Source organism: Bos indicus, chromosome X, assembly GCF_029378745.1.
Source record: "Bos indicus isolate NIAB-ARS_2022 breed Sahiwal x Tharparkar chromosome X, NIAB-ARS_B.indTharparkar_mat_pri_1.0, whole genome shotgun sequence".
In the NCBI taxonomy this organism is placed as follows: domain Eukaryota; kingdom Metazoa; phylum Chordata; class Mammalia; order Artiodactyla; family Bovidae; genus Bos; species Bos indicus.
This window is the reverse complement of record NC_091789.1, coordinates 121867476-121893277: the sequence shown is the minus strand read 5'-3', so window position 1 is coordinate 121893277 and position 25802 is coordinate 121867476. Positions and strand designations below refer to the sequence as shown.

Sequence of the window (25802 nt, the reverse complement as noted above, 5' to 3'; positions counted from 1 at the left end):
CCATAAGCCTATTCTATACATCAGTGTCTCTTTTGCTGTCTCGAATACCACCACAGTTTATGCCATAAACATATCCATTATCTCCAAAATTTCCCACTCACTCTTTTTAAAGTTTATTTTTAATTGGAGTATAGTTGCTTTACGGTATTGTGTTGGTTTCTGCCATACATCAACATGAATCAACAATAGGTATACATATTTCCCCTTCCACTTGAACCTCTCTCCCACCTCCCACTCCTTCCCACCCCTCTTGGTTATCACAGAGCAGTGGTTTGAGCTCTACATCTGCGTCTCCATTCCTGACCTGCAAATACCTTCAAGAGTACTAGCTCTCAAGATTCCACATGTATGCGTCAGTATACAATATTTATATTTCTCCTTCTGACTTACTTCACTCTATATAATTGGCTCTAGGTTCATCCAGCACATTAGAACTGACTCAAATGTGTTCCTTTTTATTGCTTAGTAGTTTTCTGTTGTATATATATATACATATATATATATATATATATATATACATATATATATACATATATATATATATATATATACCACAGCTTCTTTATCTATTCATCTATCATTTATCTATTCATCTATTCATCTATCAATGGACATCTAAGTGGCTTCCATGTCCTATATATATATATATATACACCACAGCTTCTTTATCTATTCATCTATCAATGGATATCTAAGTGGCTTCCATGTCCTAGCTATTGTAAATAGTGCTGCAATTAACATTGGAGTACATGTGTCTTATTCAGTTATGACTTCTTAAGGGTATATGCCCAATCGTGGGATTGTTAGATCATGTGGTAGTTTTATTCCTAATTTTTAAGGAATTTCTATACTGTTCTCCATAGTGGCTGTATCAATTTACATTCCCACCAACAATGCAAGAATGTTCCCTTTTCTGTACACCCTCTCCAGCATTTATTGTTTGTAGCTTTTTTGATCATGGCCATTCTAAGAGTTGCCTTCTCACCCTTTATGTTTTCTGTGTGTGATAAGAACACTTATCATAGTATTTGCCCTCTTAGAGAGTGTACAATATAGTATTCTTAACTATAAGCTCTATATTATATAGTAGTTTCCTAGAACTTATTCATTTTGTATAACTTTTGATTAATACTGAGAATTGGAATACTGCCTGCCATATCAGTGAAAGAACATTGTCAGTTATCAACAGTTGCAGCCCCCATAGATGGTGAGCCTTGAGGGAACACAAGATGTAAAACTATGGGATACAGATAGGTGAGGTTCATATCAAAGGAATGATTTCAGTGAGCCCAGATTCTTGCATCTTCCCATACAAGGAAAAGTGCTAAATTCCTTAACTTGGGTTATCTGGTTTTCCTTCACTTATGATAATCTTTTGATATTCAGACTACCCGCCCTTTGTTGCAAAACTTCTATATGACTTGGCTCCTCCCCTCCCTCCCTTGCCCGGAGCAGTTCGAACCCTCAGGGTTACTTGAGATGCTGCCTCCAGGGTAGAAGTCCTAAAGGTTTCTACCAAACAGAACATAACTGTCAACTTTTAGGCTGTGAATGTTTTTTAAGTCTACAGTTCCTTCCCATCCACTCTCCCATAGCCTCCGGCAACCACCAGTCTATTCTCTGCTTCTTTCACTTTGACCATTTTGGATTGCTCATATAAATGTCGTGTAGTATTTGTCCTTCTGTGTCTGGCTTATTTCACTATAACATAGTGTCCTCTAGTTATATCCATGCTGTCATAACTGGAGAGGTTAGCTTCTTTTTAAGGCTGAATGATATTCCATTGTATATATATTTTACATCTTCTTTATCCATTCATCTGTCCCTGGACACTTAGGCTACTTCCTCTCTTGGCTATTGTGAGTAGCCCTGCAATGAATGTGGGAGTGCAGAGTTCTCTTCAAGGTCCTGATTTCAATTCCTTTGGATAGTAGTGGAATTGCAGAGAATATTATGTGTTATTTTTGATTTTTTGAGGAACCTCAATACTGTTTTCCATAGTGGGTGTACCAATTTACATTCCTACCAGCATTGTTGAATATGTATAGTTTACTAAGAAACTTGCAGACTGTCTTCCAAAGTGGTTCTACCATTTTGCATCACCACCACCAAGGAATGAGAATTCTTGTTGATTCCCATCCATACCAGCATTTGGTGTTGTCAGTCCTTTGGATGCTGGCCATTCTAAAAGGCATGTTGTGATATCTGCTTTTTTTTTTTTTTTTAATTTTCAGTTCACTAATGGTATATGATGTGGATCATCTTTTCATATGCTTGTTTCCATCTGTGTATCTTCCTTGGGGAGGTCTCTATTCATATCTTTTGTCTATGTTTTATTAGATGTTAGTTTTCTTCTTATTAATTTTAAGAGTTCTTTGTATATTTTAGGTTAGAGTCTTCATCAGGTACGTCTTTTGCTAATATTTTCTCCCAGACTATGGCTCATCTTCTTGTTCTCTTGATGGTATGTTTTTACCGAGCAGACATTTAATGGGAATGAAATCTACCTCATCAATTATTTCTTTCATGGATCCCCATCACTTTTTCCTATGATGGTATTTTGTTGATTGACTGATTGCTATGTGAAACATCTTTTTTTAATATAAATTTATTTATTTTAATTGGAGACTAATTACTTTTCAATATTGTAGTGGTTTTGCCATACATTGACATGAATAAGCCATGGGTGTACATGTGTTCCGCATCCTGAACCCTCCTTCCACCTTCCTCCCCATCCCATCCCTCTGGGTCATCCCAGCGCACCACTCCTGAGGACCCTGTCCCATGCATCGAACCTGGACTGACGATCTGTTTCACATATGATAATGTACATGTTTCAATGCCATTCTCCCAAATCATCCCACCCTTGCCCTCTCCCACAGAGTCCAAAAGACTGTTCTGTACATCTGTGTCTCATTTGCTATCTCACATACAGGGTTATCATTAACATCTTTCTAAATTCCATATATATGCATTAGTATACTGTATTGGTGAAGGCAATGGCAACCCACTCCAGTACTCTTGCCTGGAAAATCCCATGGATGGAGGAGCCTGGTAAGCTGCAGTCCATGGGGTCGCTAAGAGTTGGACACGACTTCACTTTCACTTTCCCTTTTCACTTTCATGCATTGGAGAAGGAAATGGCAACCCACTCCAGTGTTCTTGCCTGGAGAATCCCAGGACGGGGAAGCCTGCTGGGCTGCCATGGGGTCGCACAGATTCGGACATGACTGAAGCGACTTAGCAGCAGCATGCTGTATTGGTATACTTCTTTCTGGCTTACTTCACTCTGTATAACAGGCTCCAGTTTCATCCACCTCATTAGAACTGATTCAAATGTATTCTTTTTAATGGCTGAGTCACATTCCATTGTGTATATGTGCCACAGCTTTCTTATCCGTTCATCTGCTGATGGACATCAAGGTTGCTTCCATGTCCTGGCTATTGTAAACAGTGCTACAATGAACATTGCAGTATACATGTCTCTTTGAATTCTGGTTTCCTCGATGTGTATGCCAAGTAGTGGGATTGCTGGGTCATATGGCAGTTCTATTTCCAGTTTTTTAAGGAATCTCCACACTGTTCTCCATAGTGGCTGTACTAGTTTGCATTCCCACCAACAATGTAAGAGGGTTGCCTTTTCTCCACACCCTCTCCAGCATTTATTGCTTGTAGACTTTTGGATAGCAGCCATTCTGACTGGAGTGACATGGTACCTCATTGGGGTGTTGATTTGCATTTCTCTGATAATGAGTGATGTTGAGCATCTTTTCATGTGTTTGTTAGCCATCTGTATGTCTTCTGTGGAGAAATGTCTGTTTAGTTCTTTGGCCCATTTTTTGATTGGGTCGTTTATTTTTCTGGAATTGAGCTACTGCAGGAGTTGCTTGTATATTTTTGAGATTAATTCTTTGTCTGTTGCTTCATTTGCTATTATTTTCTCCCATTCTGAAGGCTGTCTTTTGACCTTGCTTAAAATTTCCTTTGTTGTGCAAAAGCTTTTAAGTTTTAATTAGGTCCCATTTGTTTATTTTTGCTTTTATTTCCAATACCCTGGGAGGTGGGTCATAGAGGATCCTGCTGTGATTTATGTCAGAGAGTGTTTTGCCTATGTTCTCCTCTAGGAGTTTTATAGTTTCTGGTCTTATGTTTAGACCTTTAATCCATTTTGAGTTTATTTTTGTGTATGGTGTTAGAAAGTGTGTTAGTTTCATTCTTTTACAAGTGGTTGAGAAGTTTTCCCAGCACCACTTGTTAAACAGATTGTCTTTTCTCCACTGTATGTTCTTGCCTCCTTTGTCAAAGATAAGGTGTCCATAGGTGTGTGGATTTATCTCTGGGCTTCCTATTTTGTTCCATTGATCTATATTTCTGTCTTTGTGCCAGTACCATACTGTCTTGATGACTGTGGCTTTGTAGTAGAGCCTGAAATCAGGCAGGTTGATTCCTCCAGTTGCATTCTTCTTTCTCAAGATTGCTTTGGCTATTTGAGGTTTTTTGTATTTCCATACAAATTGTGAAATTCTTTGTTCTAGTTTTGGGAAAATACTGTTGGTAGCTTGATAGGGATTGCATTGAATCTATAGATTGTTTTGGGTAGTATAATCATTTTCACTATATTGATTCTTCCAATCCATGAACATGGTATATTTCTCCATCTGTGCGTGTCCTGTTTGATTTCTTTCACCAGTGTTTTATAGTGTTCCATCTATAGGTCTTTTGTTTCTTTGGGTAGATATATTCCTAAGTATTTTATTCTTTTGCAATGGTGAATGGAATTGTGCCCTTAATTTCTCTCTCTGTTTTCTCATTGTTAGTGTCTAGGAATGCAAGGGATTTCTATGTGTTAGTTCTATATCCTGCAACTTTACTATCTTCATTGATTAGCTCTAGTAATTTTCTGGTGGCATCTTTAGGGTTATCTATGGAGAGGATCATGTCATCTGCAGACAGTGAGAGTTTTACTTCTTCTTTTCCAACCTGGATTCTTTTATTTCTTTCTCTGCTCTGATTGCTGTGGCCAAAACTTCCAAAAATATGTTGAATAGTAGTGGTGAGAGTGGCCACCCTTGTCTTCTTCATGACTTTAGGGGAAATGCTTGCAATTTTTCACCATTGAGGATAATGTTTGCTGTAGGTTTGTCATATATAGCTTTTATTATGTTGAGGTATGTTCCTTCTAGTCCTGTTTTTTTTTTTTTATCATAAATGGATATTGAATTTTGTCAAAGGCTTTCTCTGCATCTATTGAAATAATCATATGGTTTTTATCTTTCAATTTGTTAAAGTGGTATATTACGTTGATTGATTTGCCGATATTGAAGAATCCTTGCATCCCTGGGATAAAGCCCACTTGGTCATGATATATGATCTTTTTAATATGTTGTTGGATTCTGTTTGCTAGAATTTTGTTAAGGATTTTTGCATCTATGTTCATCAGTGATATTGGCCTGTAGTTTTCTTTTTTTGTGGCATCTTTGTCTGGTTTTGGTATTAGGGTGATGGTGGCCTCATAGAATGAGTTTGGAAGTTTACCTTCCTCTGCAATTTTCTGGAAGAGTTTGAGTAGGATAGGTGTTAGCTCTTCTCTAAATTTTTGGTAGAATTCAGCTGTGAAGCCATCTGGTCCTGAGCTTTTGTTTGCTGGAAGATTTCTGATTACAGTTTCAATTTCCATGCTTGTGATGGGTCTATTAAGATTTTCTATTTCTTCCTGGTTCAGTTTTGGAAAGTTGTACTTTCCTAAGAATGTGTCCATTTCTTCCAAGTTGTCCATTTTATTGGCATATAGTTGCTGATAGTAGTCTCTTATGATCCTTTGTATTTCTTTGTTGTCTGTTGTGATCTCTCCATTTTCATTTCTGGTTTTGTTGATTTGATTCTTCTCCCTTTGTTTGTTGATGAGTCTGGCTAATGGTTTGTCACTTTTATTTATCTTCTCAAAGAACCAGCTTTTGGCTATGTTGATTTTGGCTATGGTCTCTTTGTTTCTTTTGCATTTATTTCTGCCCTAATTTTTAAGATTTCTTCCCTTCTACTAACTCTGGGGTTCTTCATTTCTTCCTTTTCTAGTTGCTTGAGGTGTAGAGTTAGGTTATTTGTTTGACTTTTTTCTTGTTTCTTGAGGTAAGCCTGTATTGCTATGCACCTTCCCCTTAGCACTGCTTTTACAGTGTCCCATAGGTTTTGCATTGTTGTGTTTTCATTTTCATTCATTTCTATGCCTATTTTGATTTCTTTTTTGATTTCTTCTGTGATTTTTTGGTTACTCAGCAGTGTGTTGTTCAGCCTCCATATGTTGGAAGTTTTAATAGTTTTTCTCCTGTAATTGACATCTAATCTTACTGCATTGTGGTCAGAAAAGATGCTTGGACTGATTTCAATTTTTTTTGAATTTACTAAGGCTAGGTTTATGGCCCAGGATGTGATCTATCCTGGACAAGGTTCCATGTGCCCTTGAGGAAAAGGTGAAATTCATTGTTTTGGGGTGAAATGTCCTATAGATATCAATTAGGTCTAACTGGTCTATTGTATCATTTCAAGTTTGTGTTTCCTTGTTAATTTTCTGTTTAGTTGATATATCCATAGGTGTGAGTGAGGTATTGAAGTCTCCCACTATTATTGTGTTATTGTTAATTTCCCCTTTCATACTTGTTAGCATTTGTCTTACATATTGCAGTGCTCTTACGTTGGGTGCATATATACTTATAATTGTTATATCTTCTTCTTGGATTGATCCTTTGCTCATTATGTAGTGTCCTTCTTTGTCTCTCTTCACAGTCTTTATTTTAAAGTCTTTTTTACCTGATATGAGTATTGCTACTCCTGCTTTCTTTTGGTCTCTATTTGTGTGGAATATCTTTTTCCAGCCCTTCTCTTCCAGTCTGTATGTGTCCATTGTTTCGAGGTGGGCCTCTTGTAGACAACATATATAGGGGTCTTGTTTTTGTATCCATTCAGCTAGTCTTTGTCTTTTGGTTGGGGCATTCAACCCATTTACATTTAAGGTAATTATTGATAAGTATGATCCTGTTGCCATTTACTTTGTTGTTTTGGGTTCGAGTTTATACACCTGTTCTGTGTTTCCTGTCTAGAGAATCTCCTTTAGCAGTTGTTGGAGAGCTGGTTTTGTGGTGCTGAATTTTCTCAGCTTTTGCTTGTCTGTAAAGCTTGTGATTTCTCCTTCATATTTGAATGAGATCCTTGCTGGGTACAGTAATCCAGGATGTAGGTTTTTCACTTTCATCACTTTAAGTATGTCCTGCCATTCCCTTCTGGCCTGAAGAGTTTCTACTGAAAGATCAGCTGTTATCCTTATGGGAATCCCCTTGTGTGTTATTTGTTGCTTTTCCCTTGCTGCTTTTATTATTTGTTCTTTACGTTTGAGCTTTGTTAATGTGATTAGTATGTCTTGGGGTGTTTTGCCTTGGGTTTATCCTGTTTGGGACTCTCTGGGTTTCTTGGACCTGGGTGACTATTTCCTTCCCTATTTTAGGGAAGTTTTCAGCTATTTTCTCCTCAAGTATTTTCTCATGGTCTTTCTTTTTGTCTTCTTCTTGTGGGATGCCTATGATTCGAATGTTGGGGTGTTTAACATTGTCTCAGAAGTCTCTGAGATTGTCTTCATTTCTTTTCATTCTTTTTTCTTTTTTCCTCTCTGTTTCATTTATTTCTACCATTCTATCCTCTACCTCACTTATCCTATCTTCTGTCTCTGTTATTCTACTGTTGGTTCCCTCCAGAGTGTTTTTTATCTCATTTATTGCATTATTCGTTATATATTGACTCTTTTTTATTTCTTCTATGTCCTTGTTAAACATTTCTTGCATCTTCTCAATCCTTGTCTCCCGGCTATTTATCTGTAACTCCATTTTGTTTTCAAGATTTTGGGTCATTTTCACTCTCATTATTCAGAATTCTTTATCAGGTAGATTCCCTATCTCTTCCTCTTTAGTTTGGTTTAGTAGGAATTCATCCTGTTCCTTAACCTGCTGAGTATTTCTCTGCCTTTTCATCTTGTTTATATTGCTGTGTTTGGGGTGGCCTTTCTGTATTCTGGCAGTTTGTGGTTTCTCTTTATTGTGGAGGTTCCTCTCTGCAGGTGGGGTTGATTGGGTGGCTTGTCAAAGTTTCCTGGTTGGGGAAGCTTGTGTTGGTGTTCTGGTGGGTGGAGCTGGATTTCTTCTCTCTGGAGTGCAATCAAGTGTCAAGTAGTGAGTTTTGAGATATCTATGGGTTTAGTGTGACTTTGGCCAGCCTGTATATTGAAACTCAGGGCTATGTTCCTGTGTTGCTGGAGAATTAGCGTGGTATGTCTTGCTCTGGAATTTGTTGGCCCTTGGGTGGTGCTTGGCTTCAGTGTAGGTATGGAGGCTTTTGATGAGTTCCTATCAATTAATGTTCCCTGGAGTCAGGAGTTCTCTGGTGTTCTCAGGTTTTGGATTTAAGCCTCCTGCCTCTGGTTTTCAGTCTTATTCTTACAGTAGCCTCAAGAGTTTTCCATCTATACAGCACTGATGATAAAACATCTAGGTTAATGATGAAAAGTTTCTCCATAGTGAGGGACACCCAGAGAGGTGCACAGAGTTACATGGAAAAGAGTAAAGGGAGGAGGGAGATAGGGGTGACCAGGAGGAGAAAAGGAGGAATCAAAAGTGGCAAGAGCAAGCTAGCCGGTAATTATTTTCCTATGTGCTCTCCACAGTCTGCAACACTCAGAGAGGTTCATGGAGAAGAGAAGAGAAGAGGGACGAAGGAGACAGAGGTGGCCAGGAGGATAAAAGGCAGAATCAAAAGGAGAGAGATCCAGCCAGTAATCAGTTCCCTAAGTGTTCTCCACAGCCCGGAACACACAAAGAGATTCACCTAGTTGGGTAGAAGAGAAAAGGGGGAGGGGGGAGATAGAGGTCACCTGGTGGAGAAAAAGGAGAGTCCTAAGAGGGAGAGAGCAGTCAAGCCAGTAATCTCGCTCCCAAGTAAAAATGGGTACTGAAGATTGGGTTCTTAAAGGTACAAAATTGATAACAAATACCAAAAAGCAAAGATTAAAAATCTAGAGTAGACACTAGAGTCTCAAAAATACAATATTAAAAAAACAAAGTCACAAAAATTATAAAATATATATATATGAAGTTTGGTTTAAAAAGAGGGTCTTTTTTTTGGCAAGGTAATAGTAGGTTATAAAAATGAAAATTAAAGGAGTAACAGAGAACTTAATTTTTTTTTTAATTTTAATTAAAAAATTATAATAGTAAAAATACATCTAGGACTTTCTCTGGACCTTTTGTGGACAATGTCGTGTCAGTTCATTTTCAAATAGTTCCTTGATCCGGCTTATACTTCTCAAGATCTAAAGGCCCCTTCCTATGTAGTCATTGCTAACTACAGGGTTGTAATCTGTTGCACTTGTCACTTCCAAAGCAGTTCTCTCTGTTTATTTTAGCTTCTTCTGTTTGCTGGTCTCTTCAGTGTCTAATTTCCACCCTGACACAAGGGGGTGGTGGTGGTCACTTTTTTTAGGCTCCCTTGTTGAGTCGTGCTGCGGGGAGGGAGGAATACTGCAAGCAAATGTTTACGGGGAGTGCTCGTACCACACTGGGTTTGCCCACACTCACGGTGTATGTGCTTTCCCAGTCTACACTGCTCAGGCTCTAGGTTGCTCTGCCGGGAACTATGTGAGGCGGGGCTTGGGGTGCATGCACTTCCCCAGTCTAAGCCTCTCAGGTTCAGGTTCTCAGGTACTCGACAAAGGCCCAGACTTGGTTGGGCCAGCGTTTTGTGCCCGTCCCAGGTCCGAGCAGCTCAGGTGACCAGGTGCTTGGCGAGCACAGTTGCCCCCAGTTGGAGGCTGCGTCTTATCGCCTCCCCTGTCCCAGCTGCTCAGTTTTCTGGGTGTACAATGGGCACGTCTTCTCAGGTGCGCCATGTGTCTCTTCTGGGGAGCTGATCTCTGGCTGCGATCCTCCTGGTTGACCCTCTGGTCGCGATCCTCCTGGTTGACCCTCTGGTCAACCATCCAGAATCCCAAGAAGTCTTGGTTAGCAATGAAGCCTGCTTGCAGTTTGGTAGAGGATTCCTCTCTGGAGCTGCAATTGCCCCCTTCTGGCTCTGGCTGCCCTCGCCTGCCTGTCTCCAGTGGGGGATGGGCCAGTCCACAGCTGGCTAGCTCTGCTCAGTCCTTTGCTCTGTGAGCAAGCCTGGCAGTGTCTTAGGTTAGGGCTTTTCGCGGGATAGCTATCCCACAGTCTGGGTTGCTGTCTCAATTTAGTTCCCTCAGATTGCCCTCGGGGCATTCAGGCCCGAGGTCTTTACCCTAAGCAATGCAGCCGGTGCCTCCCTGTCCAGCCCGCACTTGCTAGTGGCAGATGCAAGTGTCTGGGCTGCTGTTCCACTGGGAGTTGCCGTTAGGCACATAATCTGTGGGTTTTAATTATTTATGTATTTATTTATTTTTCCTCCCAGTTATGTTGCCCTCTGAGATTCCAAGGCTCGCCACAGACCTGCCAGTGAGAGTGTTTCCTTGTGTTTGGAATCTTCTCTCTTTTTTAAGACTCCCTTCCCGGGATGGATCTCCGTCCCTACCTCTTTTGTTTCTCGTGTTCTCTTTTATATTTTGTCCTATCTCCTTTCGAAAACAATAGGCTGCCTTTCTAGGTGTCTGATGTCCTCTGCCATCATTCATAAGTTGTTTTGTGGAATTTGCTCAGCAGTCAAATTTTCTTTTGATGAATTTGTGGGGGAGAAAGTGGTCTCCCCATCCTATTCCTCTGCCATCTTAAGACCGCCCCTTGAAACATGGGATCCTAATTCCACAATCAGGGTTTGAACTCATACCCCTTGCACTGGAAGCACAGTTTTGTTTTCTGTAATTTGAACGTTTATTTTTTGTGTGGGGATAGCCAATTAACAATATTGTGACAGTTTCAGATGAACAGTGAAGGGACTCACCCATACATATACATGTATCCACTCTCCCCCAAACTCTCCTACCATCAATATTGCCGCATAGCACATAACCAAAATAATTAAGAGAAATAAAGGAGAGAAAGAGATAATGCTCAGTAACCATATGATTATCTGCATGTGCAAATTCAGACACCCTCAAGTTATCAAGAGCTTACAAGATTATCAGGTGCTATGCTTCTATGTAGAAAGTAAATACTTAATTTTTTTAATTAAAAATATTTATTTTTGGCTGCTCTGAGTCTTAGCTGTGACACTCGGGATCTTTGTTGCCACATGCAGGCTCTTTAGTTGTGGCATATGAAAGTTTTAGTTGTGGCACATGAACTCTTAGTTCTGGTATGTAGGATCCAATTACCTGACCAGGGATCGAACCTGGGCCCCCTGCATTGGGAGTACAGAGTCATAACCACTGGACCAACAGGAGGGTCCTGAAAGTAAAGATTTTAGAACCACCCTAAATATGGTGGCTCAGAAAGTAAAGAATCCACCTGCAATGTGGGAGTCCTGGGTTTGATTCCTGGGTTTGGTACATCCGCTGGAGGAGAGCAACTCACTCCAGGATTCTTGCCTGGAGAATCCCCATGGACAGAGGAGCCTGGCAGGCTACAGTCCATGGGGTTGCAAAGAGTAGGACATGACTGAGCAACTAAGCAGACACCCAAAATCTGGCTGAGGAGAAGAAATATATCAGCTCTTTTTCTCTGACAGCATACCATCTGTCCTGAGTTCCTTGATTTCTGCTGCATTTTCCTAATCTTACATCGCTTCGGGGACTGAGACCCGTTTTCTCCAAGATTTGCTAGAGGGTAACTGCACAAGTGTTCATAGGAATATGCATTTCCCAGGAAGCCTTTAATCAAGTGACAGAAGCTGATATTGGAACTCCATGAAAGAGGACTGTGGAGACAGTGACTCCTGATTATAGTGGTCACCCAAAGAGGTATCTTACATCAGTATAAGGAGCAGTCCCAGGCTGTGGTAGATGTAGTGAGGATGCTGAGCAAGAGGAATCAGAAGGACTCAAGTTGCATCCCCGCTGCCTATTTTCGGAGGCCCTTATGGACTACGATCACATGAGGGTCACCCTGACGCCCAACTTGGAATTCTCAGAGACTAGGATCTTGATGTAAGACAAGCAACTTCATAGAGCAGAGACTGGAGTTACAGGGTTCGTCACATATCAATGTGAGGACGTGAAAGTGCACTCACAGTAGCACACACTGCATCAAAGGAGGCCCTGGAAAATCTCTGTCACTGTGCTCCCCAGGAAGCTCAGGGCCCAGATGTCAGGTTGATTTCAGTCTGGAAATTCTCAGTGAGGTGAGGCCTCTGTCTAATAGGATCAGCCTAGTTTCGTGGGTGGACGAACCTGAGCCCAAGCAGGACCTCAGATGACAATGATGAGTGTTAGCGGGGACCGCTGGAGAGGGAGCCAAACAGCATTCTGTAAATTCTTAGCTCTGAGAGACCCAGAAGAGCTACTTCTGAGTGGTCCCCTCATACCACCTGTGTGAACTCAGGGAGGGCAAAGCCTTCTCTAGCAGGATAGGGCCCCAGGTCTGCAGAGGGGTGTCATCTTGACCATAACTGGACTTAAGATGAGGACGATGAGAGATAATGAGAGGATCCCTCCCCCCAAAGAGGGAGGCTTACAGAGTGGTGCCCCTCCTGACAAGCAGAGATTCTCAGAGCAGTGCCCTGATACCTTCCACTAGGGACTTGGGTTGGAGAAGGACTTGGGTTGGAGAAGGAACACTCCAGTGTTCTGGCCTGGAGAATCCCAGGGATTGGGGAGCCTGGTGGGCTGCCATCTCTGGGGTCGCACAGAGTCGGACATGAAGGAAGCGACATAGCAGCAGCAGTAGCAGAGACTTGGGAAGGCAAGGGCTTTGTTTGGGGGCTGTAGGACTTGTGTTCATAGATGGAGGCGTTTGGGGCTCTGATAAACTGCACACGGAGGACCCTGAGAGAGAATCCAGGGACGGATGAATATTGAGCTACCGGGGTTCCCATAGCACGCCGCCCTTGCCGTCGACTCCGGGCGACGTAACGTAGCACCGTACGCAGCTCCCCTCCACTTCTGCTTCGAAGGAGAGACGCTCAAGCTGTAGCTGCAGCGACCGTTTGGCAAGACTTAGGGTCCAGGACTCATCCGGAACCAAGGTGAGGACCTGAATGTAGCTGAAGGGACTTTCCCAACCCTCCCAGTAATAAAAGTGACCCATCCACATCCCACCCCTGTGATATGGCTCTTGTGGGCCCCTCAGAGCTATCGGCTGAATGTGGTCTAGAGTGTCTCAGGCTAAGGCGTTGGTCTGTGGGGGTAGGCCCGGATTCTACCCCCGGAGGTGGTCTAGGACCTAGATAACGGCCCTGAGGGCTGAGGAGCAGAGTGCGACACTGCAAGGGGGCCCTACTGAGTGACTCCCCTGTACTGGGCTCTAGGAGGCCTCGGGTAAGTTGGCCAACTGTGGTGCCCCCTGGTGTCCACTGGAGGTGGTTTTGGTGAAGTGACAGCCTTGCTCTAACAAAATAAAACCAGTTCAACAAAGGGAGCTAGTCTGCAACATGATTCATGGTTGTGACGCTGAGTAAGGATGGTGGCCACTTCCTTAAGAAACAGGGCCACATAAAGCGCCAGCCCTGTTTTCAGGCCTGGGAGAATCGGGCGTTTTGACATGACACTTCCCGGGACATCTCAGGGAACTGAGCAACCAGGTCAAAGGGGGCAGCCTCAGGTTGGCAAGGGAGGCGTTCAGATTTGGAGGGGTCATGGTGAGAACCTCGGGGGCTGTGGGGATGTTCCACACCACATCATTCGGACCAAATCCTCCCTGTCGTCATCCCTGGCAGACCTCAAGAATACATGTCGGTCCCCACTTTGGGCTAGGGAGTAGTCAGCAGAGGGAGAACTCTTAGACCCTGTCATGAGTCAAATGTAGACCTTGGTTACTTCTATGTCCTGGCTATTGTAAATAGTGCAGCAGTGAACATTTGAGTACAAGTGTCTTCTTCCATTACTGTTTCCTTGGGGTATATGCCCAGTAGTGGGATTGTTGGCTCATGTGGTAGTTTCATTCCTAGTTTTTTATGCAAAGTGAATTAGGTCAGAAAGAGGAAAGGCAATATCATATATGAATGCATTTATATGAAATCCAGAAAGATGGTACTGATGAACCTCTTTGCAGGACAGCCTGGAGATGCAAAGATAGAGAACACACTGATGGACACAGTGGGGGAAGGAGAGGGAGGGACAGATTGAGAGAGTAACATTGAAAATGTACACATTAACATATGTAAAATAAATAACCAGTGGGAATTAGTTTTATGACTCAGGGAGCTCAAAGCCAGTGCTCTGACAGCTTAAGAAGGGTGGGATGGGGTGGGAGGTGGGAGAGACTTTCAAGAGGGATGGGATATACAGTATACCTATGGCTGATTCATATTGATGTGGGGCAGAAGATAACACAATATTGTAAAGATATTATCTTTCCATTAAAAATAAATAAATTTGTTTTAAAAAAGACATATAGAAGAAAAGAGGAGCAAAAAAAAAAAAATTTAACTTTGAATTGGGATCTTGGATGGGACCACAGGGACGTCAACCTGCCTGCAACAGCTTCCATTCTTAGGAGACCGTGTTTGAGAAGATGAGGTCATCTTCACTTCCTCCTGTGGGGACACAGGGTGATTGGCTTTTACTATCAGACAGGTATCAGTTCAGGAGAAAGAGGAGGTTCTCTGCCAGGAGCTCAGTTGAGGAATCTGAGTGAAGACTCAGAGCATGCATCCCAACCCTTGGATTTCAGCCCAGGAAATCTCAGGGATGGGCTGTGAGGTTGAACATCTGCTTTACTGTTTTATACCAAGTCTAGGGGAGGGGAAATGTCTAGTCTGAAGGTGCAACCAGAAATCAGCAAGTGGAGAATAGTGCCCAGTTTTTTAAGGAGCCAAGGTAAGGACCATGAATGATGATGCCAGTGAACTCAGGATAGAAAAGACCCTACTGAGCTCTCAGCACTGGGTATCCCCTGGGAGGGAGGTGGACTGAGGCATCCCTTCACTTGCTTCTGGATCATGTGGAGGTCTGAAGTGTCTGCATCAGAGTAGCAGAGAGAAGGGTGCCCAGGCTCCACTAGGACTTGATGTGATAATACTGAAGATGAGCTGAGAGGACCCCACTGCCAGCCCCTGCTGTCACCTCAGTAAGTCCAAAGCAGGGCTGAGAGGACGCAGAGGAAAAGTAAGCCTCTGTTATTCCTCTGGGATTCTCAGGGGACAGGCTGACCCAGAAAACAGGAGCCTTGTGGGTTCCTAGAGCAGTGTCCTCAAGGAAACCTGCAGAGGCGGCCTTTGATGAAGCCAAGGTAGAATCTCCCTGTTTTAAGGTGCTCATGTCACCTCATTCTCCATCCTCCAGGTGCCCCAGTCTCCTGTCTATTGGCCAAGACCCCTGCCTGCAGTCCCTGACCACAGCTGTCATGCCTCATGGGCAGAAGAGTAAGCACTGTGCTCATGAGAAACGTCAACAAGACCGGGCTGAGACCCAGGGTCTTCATGATCATGCTACCACATTTGGGGAAGAAGAAACCACCTCCTTTTCCCCTCCTGATTCAGAGAGCACTCCCTCAAGCTCCTCTGCTGCTGGCACCCTGAAGGGTCGTCAGGGAGCCCAAGGCACCACCAGTGCTGCTGCAGGTGCTATACGCAAAAGATCTGGTGTCGGTGGCACAGCAGACTCGAGATCTGGTGTAGGTGCCAAGGGCCAAGTTCAGGAAGGTGAAAATTCCTCCCAGGCCTCAGCTGCTGCTGAGCGCTGTCACACAGATCTGACCAGGGATTCAGAGAGTTTGCTGTGGTACATGCTGTTTAAGTATATGATGAGGGAGCTCATTAAGAGGTCAGAAATGCTGAAGGTTATCCACAGAAGTTACAGGGAAGAATTCCCTGAGATCTTCAGAAGGGACTGTGAGTGCATGGAGCTGGAGTTTAGCCTGGTGCTGAAGGAAGTCAGGCCCAACAGTCACTGCTATACCCTGGTGAGCAACCTAGATCTCAGCGACAGTGAGTCTATGAGAGGTAACTGGGGGCTGCCGAAGAATGGTCTTCTAATGCCTCTGCTGGGTGTCACCTACCTGAATGGTCACCGCGCCTCTGAGGAGGACATCTGGAAGTTCCTGAATATGTTGAACATCTATGATGGAAGAAGGCACTTCATCTTTGGAGACACCGAGAAGCTCATCACACAAGATCTGGTGCAGGAAGTGTACCTGGAGTACCGCCAGGTGCCCAGCAGCGATCCCCCTCGCTATGAGTTCCTGTGGGGTCCTAAAGCGCTCACACAAAACAGCAAGACAAAAGTCCTGCAGATTTTGACCAGGGTCAATGATTCAGCCCCCGACACCTTACAGCCACGTTATGAGGACTCTTGGAGAGAGGAGGTAGAGAGCTCCGGAGCCAGAGCTGCAGCCGGGACCGGCCCGTCTGCCTCAGCCAGCACTGGCCCTTCTGCTCTGCCAGTGCTGGCCTTTCTGCCTCAGCCAGACCTGGCACTTTTGCTGCAGCTAGGGCTAACATGTCTGCCACGGCCCGGCCCGGCCCTCCTGCCTCGGACAGTACTGGCAATCCTTCCTCGGCCAGATATGGCACATTGGCCTCGGCCAGACATGGAACATCGGCCTAAGCCAGGGCTGACATATCTGCCAGGGCCAGTTCTGGCCCTTCTGCCTCAGCCAGTGCTGGCCCTTCTGCCTTGGCCAGTGCTGGCCCTTATGCCTCAGCCAGTGCTGGCCCTTCTGCCTCAGCCAGTGCTGGCCCTTCTGCCTTGGCCAGACCTGGCATTTCTGGTGCAGCCAGGGCTGGCACTTTGGCCTCATCCAGTGCTGGCCCTTCTGCCTTGGCCAGACCTGGCATTTCTGCTGCAGCCGGGGCTGGCACTTTGGCCTCATCCAGTGGTGGCCCTTCTGCCTTGGCCAGTCTTGGAACTTTTGCTGCAACCAAGGCTGGCACCTTGGCCTTGGCCAGTGCTGACATGTCTGCCAGGACCAGGCCTGGCCCTTCTGCCTCAGCCAGTGCTGGCCCTTCGGCCTTGGCCAGTCCTGGCACTTCTGCTGCAGCCAGGGCTGGCACTTTGGCCTTATCCAGTGCTGACATGTCTGCCAGGGCCAGGCCTGGCCCTTCTGCCTCAGCCAGTGCTGGCCCTTCAGCCTTGGCCAGTCCTGGCACTTCTCATGCAGCCAGGGCTGACATGTCTGCCAGGGCCAGGCCTGGCCCTTCTGCCTGGGCCAGTGCTGACCCTTCTGCCTTGGCCAGTGCTGACCCTTCTGCCTTGGCCAGAACTGGCACTTCTGCTCTGACGAGCGCTGACATGTCTGCCAGGGCCAGGCCTGGCCCTTCTGCCTGGGCCAGTGCTGGCCCTTCTGCCTTGGCCAGACCTGGCACTTCTGTTGCAGCCAGGGTTGGCACTTCGGCCTCGGCCAGTGCTGGCCCCTCTGCCTTGGCCAGACCTGGCACTTCTGTTCCACCCAGGGCTGGTACTTCGGCCTCGGCCAGGGCTGACATGTCTGCCAGGGCCAGTGATGGCCCTTCTGCCTTGGCCAGACCTGGCACTTCTGTTCCACCCAGGGCTGGTACTTCGGCCTCGGCCAGGGCTGACATGTCTGCCAGGGCCAGGCCTGGCCCTTCTGCCTTGGCCAGACCTGGCACTTCTGTTCCACCCAGGGCTGGTACTTCGGCCTCGCCCAGGGCTGACATGTCTGCCAGGGCCAGGCCTGGCCCTTCTGCCTCAGCCAGTGCTGGCCCTTCAGCTTTGGCCAGTCTTGGCACTTCTCGTGCAGCCAGGGCTGACATGTCTGCCAGGGCCAGGCCTGGCCCTTCTGCCTGGGCCAGTGCTGGCCCTTCTGCCTTGGCCAGAACTGGCACTTCTGCTCCGACGCGTGCTGACATGTCTGCCTGGGCCAGTGCTGGCCCTTCTACCTTGGACAGACCTGCTCTTCTGTTCCAGCCAGGGTGACGTGTCTGCCAGGCCAGTGCTGGCCCTTCTGCCTTGGCCAGACCTGGCACTTGTGTTGCAGCCAGGGTTGGCACTTCGGCCTCGGCCAGTGCTGGCCCTTCTGCTTTGGCCAGACCGGGCACTTCTGTTCCACCCAGGGCTGGTACTTCGGCCTCGGCCAGGGCTGACATGTCTGCCAGGGCCAGTGATGGCCCTTCTGTCTTGGCCAGTGCTGACCCTTCTGCCTTGGCCAGACCTGGCCCTTCTGCTTCAGCTAGGGCTGATATGTCTGCCAGGGCCAGGCCTGGCCCTTGTGCCTGGGCCAGTGCTGACCCTTCTGCCTTGGCCAGAACTGGCACTTCTGCTCCGAGGAGTGCTGACATGTCTGCCTGGGCCAGTGCTGGCCCTTCTGCCTTGGCCAGACCTGGCACTTGTGTTGCAGCCAGGGTTGGCACTTCGGCCTCGGCCAGTGCTGGCCCTTCTGCTTTGGCCAGACGTGGCACTTCTGTTCCACCCAGGGCTGGTACTTCGGCCTCGGCCAGGGCTGACATGTCTGCCAGGGCCAGGCCTGGCCCTTCTGCCTCAGCCAGTGCTGGCCCTTTTGCCTTGGCCAGACCTGGCACGTCTGCTGCAGCCAGGGCTTGCACTTTGGCCTCAGCCAGTGCTGACATGTCTGACAGGGCCAGGCCTGGCCCTACTGCCTTGGCCAGTGCTGGCCCTTCTGCTTTGGCCAGACCTGGCACGTCTGTTCCACCCAGGGCTGGTACATCGGCCTCGGCCAGGGCTGACATGTCTGCCAGGGCCAGTGATGGCCCTTCTGTCTTGGCCAGTGCTGACCCTTCTGCCTTGGCCAGACCTGGCACTTCTGCTTCAGCTAGGGCTGACATGTCTGCCAGTGCCAGGCCTGGCCCTTCTGCCTTGGCCAGAACTGGCACTTCTGCTCCGACGCGTGCTGACATGTCTGCCTGGGCCAGTGCTGGCCCTTCTGCCTTGGCCAGACCTGGCACTTGTGTTGCAGCCAAGGTTGGCACTTCGGCCTCCGCCAGTGCTGGCTCTTCTGCCTTGGCCAGACCTGGCACTTGTGTTGCAGCCAGGGTTGGCACTTCGGCCTCCGCCAGTGCTGGCTCTTCTGCTTTGGCCAGACCGGGCACTTCTGTTCCACCCAGGGCAGGTACTTCGGCCTCGGCCAGGGCTGACATGTCTGCCAGGGCCAGTGATGGCCCTTCTGTCTTGGCCAGTGCTGACCCTTCTGCCTTGGCCAGACCTGGCACTTCTGCTTCAGCCAGGGCTGACATGTCTGCCAGGGCCAGGCCTGGCCCTTCTGCCTCAGGCAGTGCTGGCCCCTCTATCTTGGCCAGACCTGGCAATTCTCCACCAGCCAGGGCTGGCCCTTGTGCCTCTGCCAGTGCTGACCCTTCTGCCTTGGCCAGACCTGGCACTTCTGCTCCAGCCAGGGCTAACATGTCTGCCAGGGCCAGGCCTGGCCCTTCTGCCTCAGCCAGTACTCGCACTTCTCCTGCAGCCAGGGCTGGCACTTCGGCCTTGCCCACGACTGACATGTCTACCAGGGCCAGGCCTGGCCCTTCTGCCTCAGCCACTGTTGGCCCTTCTGCCTTGGCCAGACCTGGCCCTTGTGCTGCAGCCAGGGCTAACCCTTCTGTCTCAGCCATTGCCGGCCCTTCTGCCTCAGCCAGTGCTGACCCTTCTGCTTTGGCCAGTGCTGGCCCTTCTGCCTTGGCCAGACCTGGCACTTGTGTTGCAGCCAGGGTTGGCACTTCGGCCTCGGCCAGTGCTGGCCCTTCTGCTTTGGCCAGACCTGGCACTTCTGTTCCACCCAGGGCTGGTACATCGGCCTCGGCTAGGGCTGACATGTCTGCCAGGGCCAGTGATGGCCCTTCTGTCTTGGCCAGTGCTGACCCTTCTGCCTTGGCCAGACCTGGCACTTCTGCTTCAGCTAGGGCTGACATGTCTGCCAGGGCCAGGCCTGGCCCTTCTGCCTTGGCTAGTGCTGGCCCTTCTGCCTTGGCCACTCCTGGCTCTTCTGCTGCAGCCAGGGCTGGCACTTTGGCCTTGGCCAGTGCTGACATGTCTGCCAGGACCAGGCCTGGCCCTTCTGCCTCAGCCAGTGCTGGCCGTTCGGCCTTGGCCAGTCCTGGCACTTCTGTTGCAGCCAGGGCTGGCACTTTGGCCTTGTCCAGTACTGACATGTCTGCCAGGGCCAGGCCAGGCCCTTCTGCCTCAGCCAGTGCTGGCCCTTCAGCTTTGGCCAGTCTTGGCACTTCTCGTGCAGCCAGGGCTGACATGTCTGCCAGGGCCAGGCCTGGCCCTTCTGCCTGGGCCAGTGCTGGCCCTTCTGCCTTGGCCAGAACTGGCACTTCTGCTCCGACGCGGGCTGACATGTCTGCCTGGGCCAGTGCTGGCCCTTCTACCTTGGACAGACCTGGCTCTTCTGTTCCAGCCAGGGTGACGTGTCTGCCAGGCCAGTGCTGGCCCTTCTGCCTTGGCCAGACCTGGCACTTGTGTTGCAGCCAGGGTTGGCACTTCGGCCTCGGCCAGTGCTGGCCCTTCTGCTTTGGCCAGACCGGGCACTTCTGTTCCACCCAGAGCTGGTACTTCGGCCTCGGCCAGGGCTGACATGTCTGCCAGGGCCAGTGATGGCCCTTCTGTCTTGGCCAGTGCTGACCCTTCTGCCTTGGCCAGACCTGGCACTTCTGCTTCAGCTAGGGCTGATATGTCTGCCAGGGCCAGGCCTGGCCCTTCTGCCTGGGCCAGTGCTGACCCTTCTGCCTTGGCCAGAACTGGCACTTCTGCTCCGAGGAGTGCTGACATGTCTGCCTGGGCCAGTGCTGGCCCTTCTGCCTTGGCCAGACCTGGCACTTGTGTTGCAGCCAGGGTTGGCACTTCGGCCTCGGCCAGTGCTGGCCCTTCTGCTTTGGCCAGACCTGGCACTTCTGTTCCACCCAGGGCTGGTACTTCAGCCTTGGCCAGGGCTGACATGTCTGCCAGGGCCAGGCCTGGCCCTTCTGCCTCAGCCAGTGCTGGCCCTTTTGCCTTGGCCAGACCTGGCACTTCTGCTGCAGACAGGGCTGACCCTTCTGTCTCAGCCAGTGCCGGCCCTTCTGCCTCGGCCCGACCTGGCACTTCTGCTGCAGACAGGGCTGACCCTTCTGTCTCAGCCAGTGCCGGCCCTTCTGCCTCGACCAGTGCTGACCTTTCTGCTTTGGCCATTGCTGACCCTTCTGCCTTGGCCAGAACTGACACTTCTGCTCCAGCCAGGGCTGACATGTCTGCCAGGGCCAGGCCTGGCCCTTCTGCCTCAGGCAGTGCTGGCCCTTCTGCCTTGGCCAGACCTGGCATTTCTGGTGCAGCCAGGGTTGGCACTTTGGCCTCGGCCAGTGCTGGCCCTTCTGCTTTGGCCAGACCTGGCACTTCTGTTCCACCCAGGGCTGGTACTTCGGCCTCGGCTAGGGCTGACATGTCTGCCAGGGCCAGTGATGGCCCTTCTGTCTTGGCCAGTGCTGACCCTTCTGCCTTGGCCAGACCTGGCACTTCTGCTTCAGCTAGGGCTGACATGTCTGCCAGGGCCAGGCCTGGCCCTTCTGCCTTGGCTAGTGCTGGCCCTTCTGCCTTGGCCACTCCTGGCTCTTCTGCTGCAGCCAGGGCTGGCACTTTGGCCTTGGCCAGTGCTGACATGTCTGCCAGGGCCAGGCCTGGCCCTTCTGCCTCAGCCAGTGCTGGCCGTTCGGCCTTGGCCAGTCCTGGCACTTCTGTTGCAGCCAGGGCTGGCACTTTGGCCTTGTCCAGTACTGACATGTCTGCCAGGGCCAGGCCTGGCCCTTCTGCCTCAGCCAGTGCTGGCCCTTCAGCTTTGGCCAGTCTTGGCACTTCTCGTGCAGCCAGGGCTGACATGTCTGCCAGGGCCAGGCCTGGCCCTTCTGCCTTGGCCAGAACTGGCACTTCTGCTCCGACGCGTGCTGACATGTCTGCCTGGGCCAGTGCTGGCCCTTCTGCCTTGGCCAGACCTGGCACTTCTGTTGCAGCCAGGGTTGGCACTTTGGCCTCGGCCAGTGCTGGCCCTTCTGCTTTGGCCAGACCGGGCACTTCTGTTCCACCCAGGGCTGGTACTTCGGCCTCGGCCAGGGCTGACATGTCTGCCAGGGCCAGTGATGGCCCTTCTGTCTTGGCCAGTGCTGACCCTTCTGCCTTGGCCAGACCTGGTACTTCGTCCTCGGCCAGGGCTGACATGTCTGCCAGGGCCAGGCCTGGCCCTTCTGCCTGGGCCAGTGCTGACCCTTCTGCCTTGGCCAGTGCTGACCCTTCTGCCTTGGCCAGAACTGGCACTTCTGCTCCGACGAGCGCTGACATGTCTGCCAGGGCCAGGCCTGGCCCTTCTGCCTGGGCCAGTGCTGGCCCCTCTGCCTTGGCCAGACCTGGCACGTCTGCTGCAGCCAGGGCTTGCACTTTGGCCTCAGCCAGTGCTGACATGTCTGACAGGGCCAGGCCTGGCCCTACTGCCTTGGCCAGTGCTGGCCCTTCTGCTTTGGCCAGACCTGGCACTTCTGTTCCACCCAGGGCTGGTACTTCGGCCTCGGCCAGGGCTGACATATCTGCCAGGGCCAGTGATGGCCCTTCTGTCTTGGCCAGTGCTGACCCTTCTGCCTTGGCCAGACCTGGCACTTCTGCTTCAGCTAGGGCTGACATGTGTGCCAGGGCCAGGCCTGGCCCTTCTGCCTTGGCTAGTGCTGGCCCTTCTGCCTTGGCCACTCCTGGCTCTTCTGCTGCAGCCAGGGCTGGCACTTTGGCCTTGTCCAGTGCTGACATGTCTGCCAGGGCCAGGCCTGGCCCTTCTGCCTCAGCCAGTGCTGGCCCTTCAGCTTTGGCCAGTCTTGGCACTTCTCATGCAGCCAGGGCTGACATGTATGCCAGGTCCAGGCCTGGCCCTTCTGCCTGGGCCAGTGCTGGCCCTTCTGCCTTGGCCAGAACTGGCACTTCTGCTCCGACGCGTGCTGACATGTCTGCCTGGGCCAGTGCTGGCCCTTCTGCCTTGGCCAGACCTGGCACTTGTGTTGCAGCCAGGGTTGGCACTTTGGCCTCGGCCAGTGCTGGCCCTTCTGCCTTGGCCATACGTGGCACTTGTGTTGCAGCCAGGGTTGGCACTTCGGCCTCGGCCAGTGCTGGCCCTTCTGCTTTGGCCAGACCGGGCACTTCTGTTCCACACAGGGCTGGTACTTCGGCCTCGGCCAGGGCTGACGTGTCTGCCAGGGCCATTGATGGCCCTTCTGTCTTGGCCAGTGCTGACCCTTCTGCCTTGGCCAGACCTGGCACTTCTGCTTCAGCCAGGGCTGACATGTCTGCCTGGGCCAGTGCTGGCCCTTCTACCTTGGACAGACCTGGCTCTTCTGTTCCAGCCAGGGTGACGTGTCTGCCAGGCCAGTGCTGGCCCTTCTGCCTTGGCCAGACCTGGCACTTGTGTTGCAGCCAGGGTTGGCACTTCGGCCTCGGCCAGTGCTGGCCCTTCTGCTTTGGCCAGACCGGGCACTTCTGTTCCACCCAGGGCTGGTACTTCGGCCTCGGCCAGGGCTGACATGTCTGCCAGGGCCAGTGATGGCCCTTCTGTCTTGGCCAGTGCTGACCCTTCTGCCTTGGCCAGACCTGGCACTTCTGCTTCAGCTAGGGCTGATATGTCTGCCAGGGCCAGGCCTGGCCCTTCTGCCTGGGCCAGTGCTGACCCTTCTGCCTTGGCCAGAACTGGCACTTCTGCTCCGAGGAGTGCTGACATGTCTGCCTGGGCCAGTGCTGGCCCTTCTGCCTTGGCCAGACCTGGCACTTGTGTTGCAGCCAGGGTTGGCACTTCGGCCTCGGCCAGTGCTGGCCCTTCTGCTTTGGCCAGACCTGGCACTTCTGTTCCACCCAGGGCTGGTACTTCAGCCTTGGCCAGGGCTGACATGTCTGCCAGGGCCAGGCCTGGCCCTTCTGCCTCAGCCAGTGCTGGCCCTTTTGCCTTGGCCAGACCTGGCACTTCTGCTGCAGACAGGGCTGACCCTTCTGTCTCAGCCAGTGCCGGCCCTTCTGCCTCGGCCCGACCTGGCACTTCTGCTGCAGACAGGGCTGACCCTTCTGTCTCAGCCAGTGCCGGCCCTTCTGCCTCGACCAGTGCTGACCTTTCTGCTTTGGCCATTGCTGACCCTTCTGCCTTGGCCAGAACTGACACTTCTGCTCCAGCCAGGGCTGACATGTCTGCCAGGGCCAGGCCTGGCCCTTCTGCCTCAGGCAGTGCTGGCCCTTCTGCCTTGGCCAGACCTGGCATTTCTGGTGCAGCCAGGGTTGGCACTTCGGCCTCGGCCAGTGCTGGCCCTTCTGCTTTGGCCAGACCTGGCACTTCTGTTCCACCCAGGGCTGGTACTTCGGCCTCGGCTAGGGCTGACATGTCTGCCAGGGCCAGTGATGGCCCTTCTGTCTTGGCCAGTGCTGACCCTTCTGCCTTGGCCAGACCTGGCACTTCTGCTTCAGCTAGGGCTGACATGTCTGCCAGGGCCAGGCCTGGCCCTTCTGCCTTGGCTAGTGCTGGCCCTTCTGCCTTGGCCACTCCTGGCTCTTCTGCTGCAGCCAGGGCTGGCACTTTGGCCTTGGCCAGTGCTGACATGTCTGCCAGGGCCAGGCCTGGCCCTTCTGCCTCAGCCAGTGCTGGCCGTTCGGCCTTGGCCAGTCCTGGCACTTCTGTTGCAGCCAGGGCTGGCACTTTGGCCTTGTCCAGTACTGACATGTCTGCCAGGGCCAGGCCTGGCCCTTCTGCCTCAGCCAGTGCTGGCCCTTCAGCTTTGGCCAGTCTTGGCACTTCTCGTGCAGCCAGGGCTGACATGTCTGCCAGGGCCAGGCCTGGCCCTTCTGCCTTGGCCAGAACTGGCACTTCTGCTCCGACGCGTGCTGACATGTCTGCCTGGGCCAGTGCTGGCCCTTCTGCCTTGGCCAGACCTGGCACTTCTGTTGCAGCCAGGGTTGGCACTTCGGCCTCGGCCAGTGCTGGCCCTTCTGCTTTGGCCAGACCGGGCACTTCTGTTCCACCCAGGGCTGGTACTTCGGCCTCAGCCAGGGCTGACATGTCTGCCAGGGCCAGTGATGGCCCTTCTGTCTTGGCCAGTGCTGACCCTTCTGCCTTGGCCAGACCTGGTACTTCGTCCTCGGCCAGGGCTGACATGTCTGCCAGGGCCAGGCCTGGCCCTTCTGCCTGGGCCAGTGCTGACCCTTCTGCCTTGGCCAGTGCTGACCCTTCTGCCTTGGCCAGAACTGGCACTTCTGTTCCGACGAGCGCTGACATGTCTGCCAGGGCCAGGCCTGGCCCTTCTGCCTGGGCCAGTGCTGGCCCCTCTGCCTTGGCCAGACCTGGCACGTCTGCTGCAGCCAGGGCTTGCACTTTGGCCTCAGCCAGTGCTGACATGTCTGACAGGGCCAGGCCTGGCCCTACTGCCTTGGCCAGTGCTGGCCCTTCTGCTTTGGCCAGACCTGGCACTTCTGTTCCACCCAGGGCTGGTACTTCGGCCTCGGCCAGGGCTGACATATCTGCCAGGGCCAGTGATGGCCCTTCTGTCTTGGCCAGTGCTGACCCTTCTGCCTTGGCCAGACCTGGCACTTCTGCTTCAGCTAGGGCTGACATGTGTGCCAGGGCCAGGCCTGGCCCTTCTGCCTTGGCTAGTGCTGGCCCTTCTGCCTTGGCCACTCCTGGCTCTTCTGCTGCAGCCAGGGCTGGCACTTTGGCCTTGTCCAGTGCTGACATGTCTGCCAGGGCCAGGCCTGGCCCTTCTGCCTCAGCCAGTGCTGGCCCTTCAGCTTTGGCCAGTCTTGGCACTTC

The 25802-nt window shown here is 50.7% G+C and overlaps 1 protein-coding gene across 1 annotated transcript; it reads left to right on the top strand.

Annotated features, from left to right (window-relative positions):
• The first annotated feature begins 12023 nt into the window (after positions 1 to 12023).
• Positions 12024 to 16648, top strand: LOC139181589 (melanoma-associated antigen B4-like). The gene is made up of 3 exons (XM_070785083.1): positions 12024 to 12091; positions 15386 to 16443; positions 16506 to 16648. Exons 1-3 carry the CDS (start codon positions 12024 to 12026, stop codon positions 16646 to 16648), a joined length of 1269 nt encoding a protein of 422 aa, XP_070641184.1.
• Positions 16649 to 25802: the final 9154 nt, after the last annotated feature.

What these genes read in the sequence shown, in the direction of transcription:
- LOC139181589 (XM_070785083.1), top strand. Translation starts at nt 12,024, where the DNA reads ATGGACTACGATCACATGAGGGTCACCCTGACGCCCAACTTGGAATTC. An exon ending in TCAGAGACTAGGATCTTGAT is followed by an intron (nt 12,092 to 15,385) that starts GTAAGACAAGCA and finishes TCCATCCTCCAG; the next exon opens with GTGCCCCAGTCTCCTGTCTA. An exon ending in CAGAGCTGCAGCCGGGACCG is followed by an intron (nt 16,444 to 16,505) that starts GCCCGTCTGCCT and finishes TTTCTGCCTCAG; the next exon opens with CCAGACCTGGCACTTTTGCT.